The 18,126-nt window shown below is 45.7% G+C and overlaps 1 protein-coding gene across 1 annotated transcript; it reads right to left on the reverse strand.

Annotated features, from left to right (window-relative positions):
* Positions 1-11,125: 11,125 nt before the first annotated feature.
* On the reverse strand, positions 11,126-15,304 carry LOC130888622 (cytochrome P450 2D20). The gene is made up of 9 exons (XM_057791840.1): positions 15,085-15,304; positions 14,177-14,348; positions 13,759-13,911; positions 13,519-13,679; positions 12,720-12,896; positions 12,396-12,537; positions 12,008-12,195; positions 11,466-11,607; positions 11,126-11,365 (listed from the first exon to the last, which is right to left on the reverse strand). Exons 1-9 carry the CDS (start codon positions 15,271-15,273, stop codon positions 11,187-11,189), a joined length of 1,503 nt encoding a protein of 500 aa, XP_057647823.1. The 5' UTR covers positions 15,274-15,304; the 3' UTR covers positions 11,126-11,186.
* Positions 15,305-18,126: the final 2,822 nt, after the last annotated feature.

An 18,126-nucleotide genomic window follows, 5' to 3' on the forward strand; every position in this document is an offset into this window, starting at 1 on the left:
CCTCTCTTCTGTGTGTAACGTATGATGACGTGAAAGAGAAGCCATGGTGCTGACTGGGTCTGATCTTCCTACTTCAGGCTGAGTGAGGCCCTGAGAGGTAAGTGCACCGAGCAGGTGAGGGGTGTCACACACTGTATGTTGTACAGGTTCCTGGTCTGTCACCAGCTCATGGGAGATGACCTGGATGCTCTGGTAACATCTGCCTGCTAGCACTGTTTGCTTCCCTTCATCCTCAGTCCATGGTCCTTCAGCCACATGAACACTTGTGTCCTGTAAGAGCAGTGTGACTTCCAGGAGGACTTAAGTCTAGGTATTCATGTCAACTACAAGTGTGCTGTGTCTATAACAGCAGGCTTGAACTTGAAGTCCCTGGTCATCTGTGTTCAGGGGTGCTCCAAGTTCACAATTCTCTGTTCACATGTCAACAGATTTTTTTATCATTGTCCTTTGGACTCCACTCGAAGAGGACAAATAGAACCTGGACATGTCTGTCCTGGACTGTCCTGTGTGCCCTTTCCTTTTGCTGGCTTCAATTGCCTGGGTTCATTGAAATGAAGACCAACGGTAAATACAAGAGTCATTCCTAGGTCTGTGCTTTCTTTCTCTAGGCATGGTGGCAAGAGCTAAGTTAGTTGGCTTGTGAAGAGCGATGGGCTCATTGTGGAGTGACTTGCCTCTGACCGCTGCCCTAGGAAATCTTAGTTTGGGTAAAGGAAGGTCTGAGGTTGGTTGGGGTTGGTAAAACTCTCCTGCACCAATGGTTACTTTACCCCTCATGGTATTATAGGATTTTATCTATGGAATTACAAACCACAGAACTGTGCTTGAGATGACATAAGTAAAATCTTGAGAGTCAACCTCATATATAATTCCTGGATCAGGCCAGGTGATGGTGGTGCAGGCCTTTAATTTCAGCACTTGGGAGGCAGAGACAGGTGAATCTCTGTGAGTTTGAGGCCAGCCTGTGAAATCCAGGACAACTGGGGCTGTTACAGAGTGAAACTCTGTCTCTTAAAAACAAAACAAAACAAAACAAATCCTAGATTAGCATTGTTTATTCCCCGAATGAAAACAAATTCACACTGAGTGAATCTTAATTTCAACCTCCTATGTTGTAGAGGTAGTTGTCAGTTCTGGAACCTGAATAAGCCCATGACTTCTGGTCACAAAGAACAGAGTCCAAGGGGGTGGGGTGTAGGAATAAGCCCAGCAGCCACTGAATTGGGTTACCCAGTTGCACTCTTTCCTATGTGGGTGGAGCAGGGTATCACTCAGGAAAACCTGAACTCCAGTGGAATATGGTGGACACACTGGAGGCTCTTGGTTCTGAGTGTTGTACAAGTGTGAGCATCTCTGTGAGACCCAGGAGCACAGCTCACTTGAGACGATGCACCTCAGGTAGGAAGAAGGACAACAATCCTGGATCATAGATTATATAATTGTGCATGTAGGTCACAGGGAGGTTTCACAATACAATGCTGAGAACATCAAACAAATTCAGCAGATACAAAGTCAACACAAGAAAACCACTTGTTTCTTAATTAAACAATGATCCATTTGAGAACTGAATGACAAGTGGTATTATATATAAAATAGCATTAAAAGAACAAATATTTTAGGGCAGGACAGTGGCTCTCACAGTATGCTGCTTGCTGTGTAAGCATGAGGACATGCATTCATTCCCAAGCATCTGGACCCACCAACCACTAGTGCAATCCCAGTGCTAGGGAGGCAGGAAAGTTGGGTGCTCAGTTGTTGGCCAGCCAGTCTAGCTCAGTGAGTGGGTTCCAAGATCAGTGTGACTTCCAGGAGGACTTAAGTCTAGGTATTCATGTCAACTACAAGTGTGCTGTGTCTATAACAGCAGGCTTGAACTTGAAGTCCCTGGTCATCTGTGTTCAGGGGTGCTCCAAGTTCACAATTCTCTGTTCACATGTCAACAGATTTTTTATTGAGTGAAACCATCTCAATAAACAAGGTGGAGAACAATTGGAGAATACATTCAACTTTGACCTCTATTTTCTACACAGAAATGAAGGCATGCATACATGTGCATTTGTTCCCCTCTGAAGAAGTTACACACACACACACACACACACACACACAAATACACACACATACATACAATTAATAAAATGTTTTGCATAGTAACCTGTAAAAGTTGTCAGCAGGGACTGACTGGTATGTAAATGGAATGCACAGGAGAAGTAGAATTTTAAAGAGAACATTAAGACAAGAAGGCTTGCTTCATTGTTCATGAGTTGGAAAGAAATCCTGGGAAAAGTTCTGGTACTCAATGGGATCTACTCATTCAAGTTAATTCCTATCTTATTCCAAAATTACTAAAATTTATATGGAATATTGAGCGACCACAAATACTGTCAAATATCTTTAAAAAATGATATGTTTGGGGATAGTGAGATGGCTTAATTAGTAAACAACTTGTACAGGAACATGAGGATGGGAGTTCGGAACCTAAGAACCAAACATTGGCTCATGCCTGTAATCTAACACTATACCTGGGAGGACAGAAAGACCCTGGGGTTTGCTACCCAGACAGTCTAGTCACGTTGGTGAGAATGTGCTCAGAACAGACTCAGAAAGGGGCCTTGTGTCTAAAAACAAGATGGATCGTGATTGGAGAAAGTGCCTGACATTAATCACTGACTTAACATACATGTTCTTATGCACGCACATGAATACACACATGCACAAACACAGACACACACACATTGGAAAGCACACATTTCCTTTTTTGTTTATGTTGGTTTGTTTTTTTGAGATAGGGTTTCTCTCTGCAGCCTTGGCTATTCTGAAACTTGCTCTTTAAAGCAGGCTGGCCTCAGACTCAAGAGATCCACCTGCCTCTGCCTCCATGACGGGATTAAAGGCGTGTGCCACCACCACCTGGCTGTATCTCCTGTTTGCAAACAGGACTCAGCTCTGGCTTGTGATAGGGCTAAATCCCAGAAGACCCGGTGCATAAGCTACAATGCATTTCACATTGCAACCTCCAGCACAGCACCATGGCACACTGCAGAGCTTGTGAGTCATTCTTGAGAGACTGGAGCCGACCGAGAGTTGTAACTACTTCCTGACCACCATCCCCAGAGGTTCCTACTCATGTGGCATAAGAAGACAATATTCAAAATCTGGAGTATGCACTGAGCGTGTGATTCGTTCCTGTGAGTTCATCATTTAGGGTTCTGATAAGGAAGTCTGACATTACCCAGGACAGCCTAGGCTACGTCATTTCAGCTAACAAAACACAAGTCGAACAAGAGTAAAAACATATGAAGTTTAGTTACCCCTGGAATTCTATCACTTTTGATACCACACCGTGAAAAAAGCCTGTCACACTGATGTTCTGGATTACATATATGAGCCTGATCATGGTATTATTTCACAAAAGACAACATTCCCTAAAGGAGACCATCTGAAAAATCACTCCCCAGGACAGTCATGTGACCATTAGTGCCTTTCATTAGTATGTATATATGTATGTACTCTGATAAGGTTATAACGGTGCTGAACATTGCTGTCACCTAGCTCACTGTACTCAATGCCATGGTGTTACCATTGTCTGTGGCATTGCTTGGTAGCCTCGGAGCAGCACCCTCTTCCTCCCACTGCTGGCATGCAATAGGACCCCCATCTAAGTTTGAATTGGTAAGGCTCTGTAAACTGCATGAGGAAATTACCTAATGTACATTTCAGAACGCATGCCCTGGTGTAATAGAGATAGGTGAATGATGAACCCTAAGAATGTTCCATATAGAAGACAGTTTGGAATGACACTGGGCAACCCAGCAACCACGTGCATAAGAATGCGACTAGCTGTAGCCAATACTACACACAAAGATGAGGTTTAAATGGATCAAAGACCTGGAGGTATGAGTTCACCTGTAGTGATGCAGGGGACAGAAGCTTCACTACAGTTGGCTGTTGGTGGTCACTTGGATAGGACACCAGAGGCACAAACATCAAAGAACTGAAGACAACCTGAGCTTTATAATAGTTGAAAACTTTGTGTCTCACAAGTCACTGCCTGAGCTGGTGAGATGGCTTAGTGGGTAAAATGCCTGTGACCTAGCACCACAATCTGAATTCAATCTCCTGAAGCCACATGGAGGAGAGAAAGTTCCAGTACCTTCCAGTTTAGCCAATTCCTGTATTAGAGATTGATTTTTCATTTCCCAGCTGCTCAGACCCCAATAATCACACAGAAAGTGTATTAATTACAAAACTGTTTGGCCAATGACTTAGGCAAATTCCTAACTAGCTCTTACATCTTAAATTAACCCACTTCTATTAATCTAAATATTGCCATAAGGCTTTGCCTTTCTGGTAAGGTTCTGGCATCTTTCTCCTTTGGCAGCTACGTGGCATCTTCCTGACTCCACCTTCTTTCCCCCTGCATTCAGTTTAGTTTCTCCACCTACCTATATTCTGCCATGCCAGATTATATTTATTATAATATAATAAAATATAATATTACATGTGCCATACCACATCAATTTCCCTCTTACCACCTAATGCACACATGGCACACTCACCTACACACACCTAAATAGAAAATAAATGTTCTTTAAAACAGTCACTGTCAAAAGAGGGGAGAAGAAACAAACCATGAGGGGGAGAAGCTAATGACAACCGCATGTCTAACAAGACAGTCATACCCAGAAAACAAACAACAAAACAGACTAAAAACCACATGTGTATCAGATATCTGAAGCAAAACATGAGCTGAAGGCTTGCATAGACATTTCTACAAACAGACAAACCACCAACAGGCACATAAGCAATGCCCAATGTCACTGTTAGGATAATGAGGCCACAACTACACTGAGACGCTTCACTCTCATTAGTGTGGCTTCCCTTGAAACAGCCCTAAGAAACCCAGGCTACCAGGAGGTGGAGCTTGTGGAGCGTTGTGTGTTCTGCACAGGAATGTCAACGGGTACAGCTGGCACCGAGGACAACTGTACAGTAATTCCTCAGCAAAACCATCAAGGATGCCATCACCCAGGAGTTCCCCTCTGAGAATGCATCAGAATGAAAAGGATGCTCCCAGAAAGGTCATTGGACATCCATGTACCCAGCTCCATGGTTCACAAGTGTCCACTGGCAGGTGAGTGGGTAAACAAAACTTGGGGCCATAATGGTAGTCACCCCTTTCCATGGGACTAAGCTCTAAGGCTACCCTAAAATGACTGATTGAATCAAGCAATAAAACACACTGTTGCATTTTCTATGCATACACAACAATACTAAAGATTACGTGCTGTATTAGGGCAGTGAGAACTCCATAGCATTAATAGAGCAACATGATGATAGAGATAATGGCTCTGAAGATGCTTTTCTACTGTACATACTTCTCATGGAATGAAGGTATGTTATAGGTGTTTCATGGTATGGTGTGTGTGTGTGTGTGTGTGTGTGTGTATAGGCATACTTGCCATTGTGAAAATGTTCTTTCCACCTGAAATGAGATCCATAGATTGAATCAGGTCTCCAGGCTTGCTTGGCAAATTCTCTACCCTCTGACTATCTGACTGGCCCTGTGTGCTGATTCTGCTCAGTGTCCACCTGGACAAGCCCCAGTTCCCACACTCTTTACTAGAACCCAGTGTTGGATCCTAGAGTCCAATCACCAAGGAGGAGTCGCTCCGAGAGACCATCTCTCACACCACAGTTAATGTAAAAGCACGAGGATTGTATTAATTCTGTCATGGCAGGGTCTTTCAGCATTCGAGAAGCCAAAAAGACCCCAAATGTCTGGTACAGGCTACTTTTAAAAGTAAAAAGTCACAGAAATAAGGGGGTTCTGGGGTTGTTCTTTAATTATTATGATTGGCTTATTCAAAAGGGCTATTACCAATAATTGGCTGGAGAGCAGTTGCCAGATTAGATGAGGTAAAGGGAAACATCTGAGGGTCACTTTGCCCCTTTCCCAGGGCCTGAGTCAAAACATCAGTCACTGAGTCAATACCTAAGGGTTATCTTGCCCCATTCAATAACTGAGTTCTATTTGGAGAACATTCACAAGGACTCAGGGAGATGATGGAAAGTTCCCAACATTTCAGTACATGTATGTATAGTTGTTAGATCCTTGGTTCCCTTGGGGGGTGCACTACTGTTGAGAGGCCTCAAAATTGGCCTCAGAGTTGTCAGAAATGGCTTTAGAGTTATTTTAGAGTTTTACACCCAGACCTGTTTTTTTCACCCCAAACTTTCTTCCTCCTCAATTCCAATCTTTAGGATCTTGCAGCTTAGGGTGTATAGATAATCTCACAGGCTTGTGTGGCTTCCATGCAGAGAGAGGGCACAGGTTCTCTCCCTTTGTAGAAACCCAAGACTACAGATAAGCTTTGCATTTTCCCATTCCACAGAGTAAGGACAACAAATGTTATACCTAGGTTTCTTAGGACCTGACCATTATCTCAGTTTTCTCAGGGTCACTCAGGATGCTGTCATCCCCAGATAATAGTAAGCAGTCTAGAGAACACAACAGCCACATTCCCAAGAGGTTGGGTGGGTGATTTTTGGTCATTCAGTGGGTTATGGATGATTTAATCATTTATTGGGAAAATAGGAATATAGGATAAAAAGACAATTATTTATCTCAAATATTTTACATTGGTGTGTTTTTTAATATAGTGATACAAATTTAAGGCTATTTTTGTTATACTGCATATATGTTTCTATTCTTATTTAAAGTATTGTACTTATACAATTCATTTAAAATTATAACATAAAATTGTAGTCCTTGAAAACTATCATAACAAACTGTTTAGAATAATTAGAAAATGCAGATTAATATTAGCCATCTATGACAATTAAACTTGTAGTCATGTCAGTATATTTTCAAGCTTAAACAAATATATATTAGATAATCTTTAAACCCTTCAGTAACCTACAGGATATAATATTTAAGATGTTTAACAACATAAGACGTTTCATGGCAGTGAGACATGTCTGCTCCTGGCAGCACCAATGTACTTCATCTAAGCATGATGGGCATCCAAGATCCTCCATATGTTGTTTGCTTTTATGGTGGCAAAGCTAGCTATTTGTGCAAGAAACTGCCTTGCCTCTACTGCTGACAGTATACTGTATAAACTAGACAAGCAAGACACAAAGAAAAAGGACTTCCGAACTTTGTCAAGAGAAGGTGGGACAGTCCTTCAAAATTCCTGTTTCACATAAAAGTCTGTCAGATATTCTAGGCTTGTGGTCAAAGACAGATGCTCTAATGGTACCAAGGAAACTTGGATGACTGTCCAGGCAGCTAGATGCTTGCCATTTCTATAGTTTTGGAAGTTTCTTGCTTTGCATTTCCTGTTTATTTAGGTCATATTACATCCTTCTCAGGTCTCTGATGGAGTTGAAGATGAGATAGTTTAGTTATAGTTTTCCTTGTTACCAAATTCAGAAACTTACACAAAAAGATGTAAAGTTTATAAGGTTGAGAAACATAATAGCTTAAATTGTTCTCTAAAAATGTTTTGAGGTATGAAAAAGATAATTTAGGATTGGTAATACAAGGTAGTATAGAAAGAAAATTAGGTACACAACCTTGTACTCACCAAGATAGGACAGGATAATGAAGTATTTTCTTTGAATTTGCCAAATGCAAATGGACTATTATAAGTGTAATTCTTACTTAATAATTGTTCTTATTATATATAGTCTTATTATATTAAAATGAAAGTCTTTTTATTTAGACAAAAGTGGGGAAATCTTGCTGAATATTGGCTTATCTATGCAAAGAAGTGTTGTATTTGTTTAACTATGTAAAGAAGTGTTGCATTTGTTTAACTATGCAAAGATACGTTGTATTTGTTTATGTTGCAGCATAAGATATGTTGCTGTTTTTACCTTGCCTGCCAAAGACACTTGATTAGTCTAGTAAAGGTCTGAATGGCAAATAGCGAGGGAAGATTCATAGGCGGGACTTTGTGGCAGGGAGAATAGCTACGAGAAGGGATTTAGGCTTAATGAAGAAAGAAAAGGAGACAGCAGAGAGACAACAGAGGTCAGGCAACCAGACACAGAGGAAGTAGGAATGTAGGACATACAGAATGAAAGAAAGTTAAAAAGCCCCAATGCAAAATGTGGATGGATAAAAACAAGTTCAATCAAGTTAAAAGAGCCAGCGAGATAAGCCTAACCTAAGGCCAAACATTTGTAATTAATGATAAGTCTCCAAGTCTTTATTTGGGAGCTCGTTGACAACCCAAAGAAAATTCGAAACACACCTTACTCCTTTACACAACACCTATCAACCAGGTTGGTGACAGAGGAACAAGGATAGGAAGACAGTGGACTCCTCAGTCACCCACTGCTCCAGGCAGGAGTTGACAAAATCACCACAGCTCTCACCATTCAGACCCATAAGGTGAGAAGACCACACCTGAACATACACCGTGTGAGTGTAACCAAGGAGACCTGGCTATGCTGTCCTGTTGCCCACATTCCTCTTCTCATTGGGGTTCAGTTCCACCCATGGATCCTCCAGAATGTGCCACCACCCTCTAGCACATTTCCCTTGTGTTCCACCTTGAAATTCAATGGTTTCCCTTTCATTGGCTGATCACACACCACCACTGTTGCTCACTAAGCCCAATGCCCACATCCGACCGACTCTGCCAATACATGACTTTAGAACTAGGCATGAAGCATGGTTGGTCCAAGATGGAGACTGGAAGAAGGTTTGCACCACTGTCCCCTGCATAGCCTCCTCTTTATTGATCATAGCCTCAATCTTCACTCTATCTGTAAGTGGGACACATCTCTGTAGTATATTGGGAACTGAAGATAAGGGTCAGAGTACCTCCAAGAGTATCTCACAGAGGTCTGTGAGAACGCGAGAACCAGACTCGGCACACAAACCTTCATGTCTTGAGAGTTTTAATACTTATTGTACCCAGTCCGTCCTATGTACCTCTGATCTATCTGTTACCTTGTTTCTGGGCATGCCACATCTTGTGAGTTCAACAAAGAGTGCCTATCGGAAGGATGTGTCATCTGAGCTGTGACCTTGACCTTGTCAGAGCCTTGGAATTACCATTGGGCCTCTTAGCATGCTAGCATGTACAAACAAAGCTAGGTTCCCTGAGCCAGGCAATGTTGTCAAGATCACACAGCACATCTCTCCATGTGCTTTCTTGACTAAAATGCTCCACTAGACCCTGATTCCTCTTCCGGACCCTCAAGATCTCATCCTTTAGTGAGATCAGAGGTGACTTGAATGAACATGGCCACAGGCCACAGTTCATCTCCAGTCAGCTACCTAAGGGGTACAGCACGGCTTCCTTGGTCTTTCTGGAAACATCTTACATCAACCGCCTCAGCCAGATAAGAGGAAAGAGACGTCATATTGTCACCTGACAGCTAGTTCCCAACAAAGAAAGCAAAGCTGACCTTTTTCTTATGACTTGAGTTGAGCGCCTGTGTTTTCTCTTTAGTCTGGGTGAGGGGAGGGGCCAGAGCACTCTAGGAAGGTTTGCCTCAGTTCCCCACCTCTTCTTCCCTCCCCAGGTGCTTACTCTCTGGAGGGCATCAGGAGGTGGAGGCAGACTCCATGGTAGCTGTGCATGCTGGTTATGTTAGGCTGAGGACTGTGAGCATGAGGAACAAATGTCCAGTGAACCCCTGCTCCCAGGGACATAGAAGTCACTCATCTGACACGCCACACATGCAGAGCTTAAGAAAATATAGGACATCGCCTCAGACTAGCGTAAGGCCTTCCATCATGATTCAAAGGGTAAGAGAGGGCTGTTGAGATTGCTCCACAGTGAGATTGCTCCACACTGACTTCTCTTCCTGAGGAACCACGGTTGACTCCTAGCATCCACAGGAGGTTGACAACTAACTGTGACTCACGTCCCTGGAGATCCCATGCTCTCTCCTGTCCTCCCCAGCACTGCACACATGAAGGCAAATATTCATGCACATACAATGAAGAGGGAGAAAAGAGAGATAAAGAGGAGATAGTGGCAATCGATGTGGCTATTCCTGTAGGCAGCGAAGAGGTAGGACTGTGAAGTTACAGCAGCTTGTGAGAGTTTGGCCCTGAACATTACAAAAGCCAGGTCTGACTACTGATGGGCGGTGGGGGATTCCCTAACATTCTATGACAGAGAGTCAGTGGGAGGACATTTTCTTTTCATTTTTAACAAAAGCAAAAGCAAAATCAGGGTCTGCACAGCTCCAGGCATGCCATAGAGGATGGGGGCTTGGGGTGCTGCTGTCTGGCCTCAGATTATATTGAGATCAAGGTGATCCTTGAGGGGTGATGCATACCCCCATGTTCTCCCTGGCCCCATCAAACCTCCAAATTTTCAAGACTCCAAGATTCATGAGCTTTCCTAGTGAGCATAACACATTGTATCTGTCCCACATACTGGACAGGAGCACTCTCCCCGATCTGGAGAGATGGCCCCAGTCAGCACAGCAGGATCCCGCCCATCCTCCTGGATTCTGACACCTTTCCTACAGCAGATGTTCTCCTGCATCCCTTCACTGCAGCAAGCTGAGCCAGGCGGAAGGACAGCAGCTTCTCTAGCAGTGAGATGCCCCCTAACTATGATCCTGGGGACATCTACAAACATCTGTCACCAAAGCAAGAATTGTTCTGATTCCCAGCACAAACAATTCACATTTCCTCACGAGAGCCACAGAGTACTGACTTGTGCCGTGGCTTGTCACCAACCCAGCAGCCGTCGATGGGTATTTTCATGTGACCTATGGTCAATCACTGGACCCCAGCACAACGACCTCTCTTCCCCCAATGCTTCCCCCTCTCATTCTTCCTTTCATTCCCTCTTCCATCTCTGTATCACCTCCTGACCTCTTCCACCTAATTCCTTTGTTTGAGAAAGGATCTTAATGAGTAGTAAGGCCATATAGCCCAGGCTGGCCTTGAACTTGCAAATTTCTTGCCTCGGCCCCCCTCGTGCTATACCACAGGCCTGTACCATTGCTGTTGGCTCAGTAAACTCTTCTTACAACGTTACAGTTGTTCATAGGGAAAGAGGAGGGGAAAGACTGTAGCCTGTTGTCTTGGAACACAGTGCAGACAAGTATGGAGGTAGGGCCTGCAATCTGAGTGGAACCACAGACCAGGTTTATTGGACATCAATCAGCACAAGCTGGGGAGAAGGATGGAGCTGCTGTCCTTGCTAGCGCACAACTGCACAGAGCTCGTAGGGGGCGGGGATAACTGGCAATGTGAAGATGCCATAGTCGCTGGGTCGGGCCTGTCCACTGGGGACCGAGAAGCTAAAGCGCTGCAGGAGGCAGGTGAAGAAGAGGAAGAGCTCCATGCGGGCCAGGGGCTCCCCCAGGCAAGCTCGGCGGCCTGTGGGTGGAAGAGGGGCTCTGTCAGTCTGGGGCCTGATGGATGCTCCACCCTCCAAGGAACCCTGGGAAGAGACATGGAGACAGGCATCCCACAGGACCTGCTGAGAATGGCATGAAGGCCTCATGTTTCACAAAGTGGCCCTGGGCATCCAGGAAGTGTTCAGGATGGAATTGGAGGGGCTTCTCCCAGACAGTCTCATCCTTCAGCACTGAGGACAGGTTGGTGATGAGGGTCGTCCCCTGGCAGAAGGCACATGGTGTGAACATTGACTGGGTTGGGGTTGCCAATACCCAGGTTACCATGGTCACATGCACAACCTCTTCCTGTATACACGGGGTTCTTTCATTCACCTCAACCTCAGATCCCCTTGGTACCATTTTCTGGTACCATTCAAGGCCATATAACAAAGCCACCCTAAGTACCCAAATCAGAAGCTGCCCCTGTGTGTAGCTTTCCCTGCAATCTTGTGGCCTATTCCACTAGCCATCCTCTTCCCTGGGGAGTCCTGGGCAATGGCTGCAGTGTACTCACACCCAGGCTGGTCCCTTCACCATCTGCGAATCCAGGATGTACAGGTCTTGGTCTTTATAGCCTTTGTTTGCCCAGTGGTGACCCTGGGATGACAGTGACCAAGCCTACCTTGGGGATGATGAAGCCCTGTATTTCAATGTCACGGGATGTCATATGTGGTAAATTCACTGGGGCAATGTCTGCAAATCGCTGAATCTCATGAACGACAGCATTGGTGTAGGGCATGCGGGCCTGGTCTGCCATCTCTGGATGCCGCACCTGCCCTATGACTTCATCAATCTCCTGTTGGACGCGGCCTGGAGGAACAGCCTCCTCTCAGTGAGGCAGCCCTTTGGTGGCTCTTCCTTGACCTTCTACCACTGGGTGAGTAAGTGACTTAAGACTGCCATCAGAATTGTGGGAGTCTGGGGCAAGGTGATGTTGGAGCCCCCAGATGCTTCTCAAATACTTTTATCTTTCTTCCCTCACCCTCCCTCACAGGCTCAGCCAGGCTCACTCTGCACATCCGGGTGTAGGATCATGAGCAGCAGGGCCCAGGACAGTGTGGTTGAGGTGGTCACCATGCCTGCAGTGAACAGGTCAGCCACCACCATGCGCAGGTTCTCATTGTTGAAACTGTTGTCAGAATTCCCCTTTGCCTGGTCCAGACAGAGAAGTTAGGCTCAGGGACACAAGGAGTAAGGTCAAACTGATCCACCGTTGCGTCCATGCATCCTGAGGATACCGTCCATGGGTGGCACATAACCCCACTTGCCTGGCATCACAACTCACAGAACAATTCAACCCAAAATCCTGTTCCCATTTTGATGGCTGTCGTCACCTTCTCCATCTCAGTCAGGAAGGCATCTGTCAGGTCTCGGGGTGGCTGCACGGGGTCCCAGGTTTTCTTGTGTTCAATCAGCATCTTATCTAGTGAGTTCATGAACTCTGTCACCTTGGGGAAGACTTTGTCAGGCAGCCCTGGGATGCGAAGGAGCGCCGGGACTGCGTTCAGCAACTATGGAAGAAAGAGAGAAGGTCTAGTTGCTTTTATTCCTAATTAAGAAGTGTGTGTGTGTGTGTGTGTGTGTGTGTCTGCGTGCATACTGTCATGTCTCACATGCACAATGGTGCCTGTTTCGTGGCCAAAAACAGCATGCAGAGTCAGCTCTATTTCCCATATAGTTCCCAGACTTCCGGTTCAGATCTCCAGGTTTGCTGGGTAAGCTCCATCACCTTCCTTATCTATCTCTCTGCCTCCGGATTTCTGCTAGGTGCTCTCGGGCCTCAGCCTCTTCCACAAATGTCTCAGGAAATGTTTGTCCCCACCTACCCCTGCTGTTTCCTCAGGTTCTTCCTAAAGGCTGTCTTGTAGCCCAGGGTGAACAAAATGACTACCCTGCAAATCTAAGAGCCTTGTGTGGTTTCCATTAGACGGGGGCAGAGGCTCACCCTCTTTTTTTAGTTTGTGATCTTGGTTCGCTCCTCTCCCCCAGTTATCTAAGGTTTTCCAAGGTCAAGGCCTGTTCTCCTGCATTTGACTATTACAAAACAACCTCACCCTATCAACCCTGAATGAATATTCATTCTGATAGCATTTACAGCATAGGATTCCATGCACACTCTCCTGAGCCTCATACCTCAGCAATGAAGCTAGTGTCCTCTCCAAAACTTTCCTGTAATGTTTTGATCAGCCCATTGAAGAAAGGATCTTCATACTCGAAGCGATGGGCATAAATGAGGGATGAAATCACATTGCATACACCTTTGTTCAGGAGGGTGGTGGGATTAAACGCTTGGCCTAGGAACAGAGATGCAAGCAAGTCATGACGTTGTTCTTAAGTGCGTGCCCACATCTCTACATCTCACCTGTCACCCACCTGCCTCCTTGGTGAAGGCGTCACAGAGGTGTCCAGCCTCCTCTGTCACCCACTGCTCCAGGGATTTCTTGCCCAGGCCGAAGTCTCGCATGGTGGACACAGAGAATCGCCGCTGTTCTCGCCATTCGGGTCCATAAGGTGCAAATACCACACCTGCAGGGACATCTGTGTGTAACCAAGGATACGTGGCTGTGCTGTCTGCTCTGCTGCCAACATTTCTCTGTGGTCAGTCTGAGCCATCAGCGCCCCAGCACTTTGCTATCACAATCAGCACGTGCAACTTTGGAGGCTCCACCCTCCATGCAGTGATTTTCCTTCCATTATCTGAGCACATCCTCTCCATTAGACCCTGTCCATCTTCTGGTCACTGCCCCTCAAGTCTTATTCTTTACATCTTGTCCCCACTATAGCTCCTTGCCTTTTGCTTTGGGCCCATAGCCCAGGTGATTAAAGATAGGTATTGGAGGGCGGTCAGCAGTGTCCTCTCCACAGGTCACCAGCACTTCCCGCACCGCCTTCAGTCCATTGATCACGACCGTGGGTTTCCAGGCCATCTGCAGGCTGAACACGTCACCATAGCGCTGTCGAAGCTGAAGTAGAGGTTCAGAATGCTTAGTAATTGGAGGTCCCAGCATAGTGGAAGATCCAAGCTTATCACATATCTGTATGAGTGTGTACATGCAGACATGAACATGAATTTCACACACACGAACTTGAGTTTCTTTGTATGGCATTCATTATTGAACATTGGTCCATTGCTATGCTGGGCAAATGCTCTATCACTGATCTATATCTCTAGCCTGAAATTTAATTCCATGTGACTGGGGTAGCCAGTCTTCCAAACCCAGATAGGTCTCATAGTAGATATGGTCATTTAGTGGTGACATTGCCAGAGCAATGGCCTTGCCACCTTCATACCTATCCATCCAAGAGGAAATTAAGGTTCTTGAGCAAGGCCTGAGACCACACAGCAGCAAGAGATTATAGCAGACGCAGCCTGTCCTGACTGACACGCTACAATAAATCCTGATCCTCCCCTCTGCCCTGAGACCTCAGCCACTGATGGCATCACAAGGGACCTGGAGCCTCCCTAACCTCTGTCCTGTCCAACCACTCTCCCTGCCTGCCTCCATGGCCTTTTCCATACTGAGCTTCTGCTCTTACTAAGTCCACAGAGACCTAAGACATGGAAGAGGGGCCACAAGACAACCACTAAGCCTTCTCTCTCTTTGTGGCCATCTTTCTGTCTATCCTGAGGCTTCAGCACCACCATGTACTGCTGGGAGCACCATGACCTCTACTGCCCTCCACCGCCATCTCTCTCACCTTGTACACACTGTACGGCAAGTTCTCGAAGTCCACCTGCAGAAGGTTGCCCAGCCCAGGTAGGGGCACAGGACCTGGAGGGTAGCGGGAAGTCCAGAACTTGCGTCGGTGCATCAGGTCCACCAGGAGCAGGAAGATGGCCGTGAACAGGACCACAGACCACAGGCCATCTCCAGTCAGCAGTGCCATGGCTGCCCCTGCTTCCCAGGCTGGTTGGGGAATGCCTGATCCAGACACCTAGGATCAGAAAAGACACTCTGAGAACAGACTGGGCACCTGGTCCCTTATGAAGGGGAGAAGGCTGCACTTTGTTCTCTGCCTTGAGCCAAGCAGCTGTGTTTACTTTTCATCCAGGGTATGTTGGGAGGGGTGAGAAAAGGCCAGTGAACATCAGCCTTACAGATTCCTGCCCTCCGCGGGTGTTTATCCATGGAGGCAGCATCAGTTTCCCCTCAGGGAGCTGTACACAGTGGTTTCCCTTCATCCTCAGTCCATGGCCCCCCAGCCACATGAACACTTGTGTCCTGTAAGAGCAGTGTGACTTCCATGGGGACTGGGATCTTGGAATCCATGTCAGCTGCACAGATGTACCATGTCTACACCAGGAAGGTGGAACTGAGTCCCGGGCTGTCATTGGCCAGCTGTGTTAACCAGATTCACAATTCTCTGTTCACATGTCAACAGATAGTTAATCACTGTCCTTTGGACTCCTCTGGAAGAGGACAAATAGAAGCTGGACATGTCTGTCCTGGACTGTCCTGTGTGTCCTTCCCTTTGTTGGCTTCAACTGCCTGGGTTCACTGGAGTGAAGACCAACAGTGCCACCTAGAGCCATTCCTAGCTCCGTGCTTTCTTTCCCTAGGCATGGTGGGAAGGCAAAGCCAGTCAGCTTAGGAAGAGTGATGACTCACTGGGGTCATGTGACTCTGAGAGTGCTGTCTGGGAATGCTTGGTTTGCGCAAAGAAAGGGCTGGGGTTGTTCGGGTTGGTGAAGCTCTCATCCCCAGCTGGTTACTTTACTCCTCATGGTATGATAAGATGTTACCTATGGAATTACAAACCACAGAACCTATGCTTGCAACGATGTATGTAAAATATTAAGAATCACTCTCATATATATTTCCTGGATAAATGTTTCTTACCAAAATGAAAGCATAGGAGGCTCCTGAGCTAGGTCATCATTCTGAACTAATGTTTTGGAATATTAGTTAAGGATGTGTTACATTCTTTTATTCTGTAGAATATTTTTTAAATAATGCAAGGATGTATTTCATTCTTTATGTTACATTTGTTTAACTTTGTCAAGTGTTACGTTTCCTGTCTAAAACACCTGATTTGTCTAATAAAGAGGCTGAACAGCCAATAGCTGGGCAGGAGAGGGATAAATGGGGCTTCCAGGTGGAGAGAATAAATAGGAGGAGGAGAACAGAAGAGGGAGAAGCAAAAAAAAGGAGGGGAACTTCAGGGGTCAGCCACCCAGCCATATAGCCAATGAGGGAGTAAGAAAGAGATAGAAGAACACAGGACAGAGAAAGGTAAATGCTCAGAGGCAAAAGGTAGACAAGATAATTTAAGAAAAGTTGCTTAGAAATAAGCCAAACAAAGGTTGGGCTTTTATAAGTAAGTATAAGTCTCCATGTATTTATTTGGGTGCTGAGTGGCAGGACCCCAAAGATTAAGAGTGGAGGGAGAAAGAGAGAGAGAGAGAGAGAGAGAGAGAGAGAGAGAGAGAGAGAGAGAGAGAGAGAGAGAGAACCAACTACACCACCTACATTTTGGCATTCCAACAGATTCCAAATTTCCATGAAGGACCTAAGAAAGCTCACAGGAAAAAAAAAAAAAAAAAAAAAAAAAAAAAAAAAAAAAAGAGGATATAGCTCCTTTAAGAGTTTCTACTGGGAATTTCTCTAGTGCCAAGTTTCTCCCTAGCCTCATAATGGCTCCCTCAGTAAAGCTATCTCTTTCCTAGCTCTCCCTCTCTGTCTTTTTTCCATCTCCACCGTCCCTCTCCCTTATGTTCTCCTCTCCATCCCCTTCTTCCCTCCCTTCTCTACCCCCCACCCCATGCTCCGAATTTTCTCAGCGATCCTGTCTATTTCCCCTTCCCAGGGAGATGCATGTATTTCTCTCTTAGGATTCTCCTTGTTACCTAGCTTCTCTGGGGTCATAGCCTATAGACTGGTTATCCATTGCTTTATGTGTGATATCCACTTATCAATGAGTACACACCGTGGTTGTCTTTCCCAGGAATCCACAAGGACAATCGAAGCTTAGAGTTGAAGCAGCAGTGGAGCGGGTCCCTGACCTGGCCTTCCTTTCTGATCAGATGGATGACTACCTTAGTTGTCATCATAGAACCTTTCATCCAGCAACTGATGGAGACAGATGCAGTGATCCACAGCAAATCATTGTGTTGAGTTCCCAAAGTCCAGTGAAAGGGAGGAGGGATAATATGAGCAAAGGCTCGAGACCATGATGGGGATGCTCACAGAGACAGCTGACCTGAGCTAGTAGGAGCTCACTGACTCTGGACTAACAGCTGGGGAACCTTCATAGGACCAAACTAGGCTCTCTGAATGTAGGTAGCAGTTGTACGGCTGGGGCAGTCTGTGGGGCCATTGGCAGTGGGACCAGGATTTATCCCTGCTGCTTGAACTGGCTCTTTGGAGCCCATTCTTTTTGGAGGGATACTTAGCTCAGTCTAGATATAGAGGGGAGGGTCTTGGTCCTGCCTCAAAGTGATGTGTTAGACTCTGTTGAGTCCCCATGGGAAGCCTTATTCTCTCTGAGGAGTGGATGGTGGAGTGGGGGGGGGAAGGTGGGGGAAGTGTGAGGAGGGCAAGGAGTGGAAACTGGGATTGGTATGTAAAATGAAAAAAGAGTGGTTTTTTTTTAAAAAAAAAATAAATTTAAAAAAAATAAAGAGTTTCTGCTGGATAGTGAGCCTATTAGCAGCTGGTACCTTAAGTTTAAATAAAAAACTCAGTTAAAATTCCAGTCACAGTGCAGGGCACTTGCATTCCAGAGTTGAGGGGTTGCATG

The sequence above is a fragment of the Chionomys nivalis genome, chromosome 17 (genome assembly GCF_950005125.1).
Source record: "Chionomys nivalis chromosome 17, mChiNiv1.1, whole genome shotgun sequence".
Classification (NCBI taxonomy): Eukaryota; Metazoa; Chordata; class Mammalia; order Rodentia; family Cricetidae; genus Chionomys; species Chionomys nivalis.

Coding starts and splice junctions, on each gene's coding strand:
- LOC130888622 (XM_057791840.1), bottom strand. CDS start 15,273: ATGGCACTGCTGACTGGAGATGGCCTGTGGTCTGTGGTCCTGTTCACG. Junction 14,349..15,084: donor TGCCGTACAGTGTGTACAAG/GTGAGAGAGATG, acceptor CCTCTACTTCAG/CTTCGACAGCGCTATGGTGA. Junction 11,608..12,007: donor AGGGCTTCATCATCCCCAAG/GTAGGCTTGGTC, acceptor GCCTTCTGCCAG/GGGACGACCCTCATCACCAA.